Source organism: Lithobates pipiens, unplaced genomic scaffold (assembly GCF_037356315.1).
Source record: "Lithobates pipiens isolate NorthernLeopardFrog02 unplaced genomic scaffold, aLitPip1_a1.2 Scaffold_27, whole genome shotgun sequence".
In the NCBI taxonomy this organism is placed as follows: domain Eukaryota; kingdom Metazoa; phylum Chordata; class Amphibia; order Anura; family Ranidae; genus Lithobates; species Lithobates pipiens.
The window spans coordinates 82,763,632-82,767,503 of record NW_027507788.1 but is presented as its reverse complement, the minus strand read 5'-3'; the positions used below and the strand labels follow the sequence as shown (position 1 = coordinate 82,767,503).

At 43.6% G+C, this 3,872-nt stretch overlaps 1 protein-coding gene across 1 annotated transcript; it reads right to left on the bottom strand.

Moving 5' to 3' along the window:
* Positions 1 to 779: 779 nt before the first annotated feature.
* Positions 780 to 2,602, bottom strand: LOC143933199 (galactoside alpha-(1,2)-fucosyltransferase 2-like). Its single transcript, XM_077456115.1, has one exon. The coding sequence runs from the start codon at positions 2,573 to 2,575 to the stop codon at positions 1,535 to 1,537; it is 1,041 nt and encodes a 346-aa protein (XP_077312241.1). The 5' UTR covers positions 2,576 to 2,602; the 3' UTR covers positions 780 to 1,534.
* Between the last annotated feature and the right edge of the window lie 1,270 nt (positions 2,603 to 3,872).

Here is a 3,872-nt window from a genome sequence, read left to right as displayed (position 1 = left end):
CAGATTACCGTTAAACAATACACCGCATATTTCAGTACCATTTAGGCAAATATATCATGCTGTAAACATTATTTCCATGTGCACTACTCCAGGTTTTATCAGAGTAAGGGTTTGAGCGCTATTTGTTTCCAGGGAGCTATAGTAGATAGTGAGGTTACTGTAGCGCTTGGATGTAAAGCATACTGTTTTCATATTGTTTTGATGCTGTAAAATGTTCTTTACTATTTAGGTTTATTTACCCTGCCCTTTCCTTATGCATTATAGGGAAAGGGCAGCTGCCCTTTCCATAGGGGCCTAGGGAGCTGCTGCTGGATGGAGCTCTGCTGTTAGGCCAAGTTTGGAGGAAGCTATGCTAAAGAGCAGACCCAGGGGATGCCCCTTGCTGGAGAGAGCCGGGAAGAAGGTTGGCCTGTCAGAAGGGCCTAGTGACTCACTTGGAGGATGCACTGAAATTTGGGAATGTGCTTACATCTGGAGATTCTGTAAGTGATTTTCTATGGTATCTGGGACCCCTAACTCAATAACCTGTCTTAGTCCCCCCCCCCCCATTTTACCTATGCAATCAGCCCTGGGGTGAAATGCTAGCCGGTCCCTGGCATCTGGAGGTTCTGTCCTGCCTTTGGGGGGTCGGAGGGGTGCTACAGCATTGAAAGTGTTAACCACCCATCTGCACAGACGGTCAGGGCAGTGAAATGGTAACCTCCATGCTATTGTTGATCACTTACCCATTACAAGATTTCACGCTGCCCTTTCTCCCCCCCCCCCCCCCCCCCCCAGGCCAAGACTTTACTTGTACAATGGTCGCTGCCACTGTGCAATCTGACTGGTGCCCAATAACCCACAGGCCTCACATAGATGGCTAGTAGACCACATGCAGTCTGTGGGCAGTGTATTGGTTGCCAGGGCTTTAAAGCTAACAGTGTGTGTGAAAAATAATATTCACATTTAAATTCAATTGTCTGTATCTTGGGAGTTCCTGATTGTTTTGACATTTGACTTTCACTAGGCTCTGTTCATATATATATTTTAAGATAGGTATGGCCAAAGGCATACTTCTCTTATTTTTCATTGCTATGACCAAGACTCAGCTGACAGCGGGCTATAAGCTGACGTGGCAGAAGTTGCTCCAGGCTCTGGAATGATACTTACAATATTTTTGGGATCCACCTAGCTGCTGATTGACAGCTGGCTCTTCCTTTCAATGGGAGGCTGAGTGATGGAGACAGCTGCATCTGCCACCTCTTTAGCCCGATGCTGCAGTGAGCACTGGAGGAGCAAAGCAGAGCAATGATTGACAGTCTCTGTTCTGTGCAAACTGAGAGCAGAGTGATCAGCAGCCATGCGATCGCTCAGTTCTCAGGCTTACAGCCAATATGGGACAGCTGCAGTATGACACTGATGCTGCAGCATAGAGGTGAGCATGTACTGTAGGGTTTTTTTTTTTTATAACCCCAAACTTCTTTAAATGTTATGTTTAGATTATTTAAGTTTGTGACAGGTTTACTTTAATATGAATTCTCCTTTCAGTGAGATATCAATCCTTTTTTAAAAGTGGGGAAAGATTAGCAGGAATTCCTATCCATTCAGGAAGATAAACAGTCTCATATTTAAAACCTGTGCCACGGGGGAAATCAGGCAAAGTATAGTTCGTAAGATAGATGGTTTCACCTCCAGCCAAATAGGCAGCATATAAGCCAAATGTACCTATGGTCATAATGGTGTGGTTACAGTGGACCAAGAGAGCAAAATCATGGGCAGGTGATCCTTCATTTCCATCCCCAAGAAAGTAAACATCTCCCAAGGAATTATTAATATTCAATTTGCACCAATCTATCCCATTGCTGGTAACCACAAACAATGGGTTTTTATATTTTCTTCTAAAATACTCCATTGCCTTTTGTAGGTACTCTTTGCTAGCTAGTACACCTCTCTTACTCTTCTGCATAATATCAACGTAGTCCCCTCTACGGACATGTATGCCAATGAAGGTGGTGTTAGTTTTGTTCCCCTGTATATCAGCAAGATAGGCATTGCTTTCTTCTCTAATAAAGTCATGGAAAGTGAATTCTTTAAGAATTTCTTTTCTGAGATGATGATAGAAGGTCCATGAAAACGGATAGCCAGAAAGTTTAACAAATTCTCCAGAGATGTTATAATATTCTTTAGACATCCAATTATTGTAAATTCTGAAGGCCTTCCATGGTATCCGGTTTGCAACTTCCTGATTAATAACTGGCAGCTTTATCTTAAACATCTTAGATAGTGCTGAATGCATTCTGGGTAAAATATAAGCTTGATGTCCATGCAGTTTAGCAAATGCATAAAGTGTTGCATATTGCCCTATGAGGTTTCCAATACGCCCTGAAGGTTCCATAGTCCACATACCAGTGGGTTCAAAGGCATAGTCATTGATGGATGGCATCCTATTTTTCAAATTCATTGTATCAAGGGATGGTTTTGTGCTTGCACATGTGCAAAATGTTATACATCTTTCAAAACGGTACCAGAAGAAAATATTTGTAATGATTAATAATTTTAAAACCACGATCATCATCCAACTGTTTATGTTTCTCATGTTATCCCAAGATTTTTTTCCGTTGGGTGTTCTTGAAAAAAAGAAACAAATATATATTATATATATTATTTTAGACTATAGAAACAGTTATCTATAGTTTTTTCATATATTTTCATTTTTACGATATACTGAAATGCCTAAAATGTAAATAAATATAAATATATATATTTTTTGATCAACTAAACAAAATTCTGTATGTAAAGCAACTCCCACAAGGGTGCATGCTTGGTCAATGATGTCACAAGTGGGTGGGGTCACCTGCTGACATCATTGGTTGACACCACCCCTTAGCTATTTACGAAAAGTCAGTCGGCAGAGCAGGCAGTCACAGGAGCATTTAACGAGGCTGGAGGGCGTTTTTCTTTCTCTTTTTTCGGGTCCGACGGTGCAGCGGGCATCATGACTGATGATCACTCTACACCAGAGGACATTTATTTTTTAATAAAGGACTTGTCAAAAACTTGTGTTGTGCATGTATTTCCTTTTTACACTTTTTTGGTGAATGGGTAGGCCATACAGATTCACATGGGGGTTCCAGGTTCCGATAAAGCCCCCCGCCCAAAGACTCCCACAACCACCGACCACAGTTGTAGGGAAGAGGCCGCTGTCCACATCAACATTGAGACAAGGTGCTTTGGGGTGAGTAAGGCCCCCACCTCCCCAAGGCACCCCCCTATGTTGAGCACATGTGGTCTGGTATGGTTTGGGGAGTTGCTCGCTTGCCCCCCCATTTCCTGGCCTGCTAAGCGGCATGATCAGATAAGGGTTTGGTATGGATTTTGGCTGTTTTTTTTCCCTGAATTTTCTATTGCCGGAATTCCTTTGTTTACATTTCAGCTCTCGGCAGGGAAGCCTGCTGACAACTGATGAGTCATTGGTTCTTAACCACTTAACAACCGGCCCATAGCCGATTAACCGCTACAGGGCAGTTGTTTAACTCTGAGAGGCCGTTAATTAACGGCCTCCCAGAATTCTGCTCTCGCGCGGCCCATGGGGCATGGAGCATCCATGTCCGCTGGGTCCAAAGGACCCGGCGCATCACTGTAAACGGCCACTTATCGTGGCCGTTTACCACGTGATCGCTCCGTCAAATGACAGAGTGATCACTTGTAAACAAACGATCGGTACAGCGAAGGGGGAAGAGATCGGTGTCAGCAGCGCTGTGGGCTGCATCTGCAGTGCCCACTTCGTTGCTTACCGAATTTAACCCCTCAATACCCTGCCAATACTCTGCAATACCAGCCAATACTCTGTAATACCCCGCCAATACTCTCCAATACCCTGCCAATACTCTGCA

Excerpts from the sequence above, each read along its gene's own strand:
- LOC143933199 (XM_077456115.1), bottom strand. The coding sequence starts at position 2,575 with ATGAGAAACATAAACAGTTGGATGATGATCGTGGTTTTAAAATTATTA.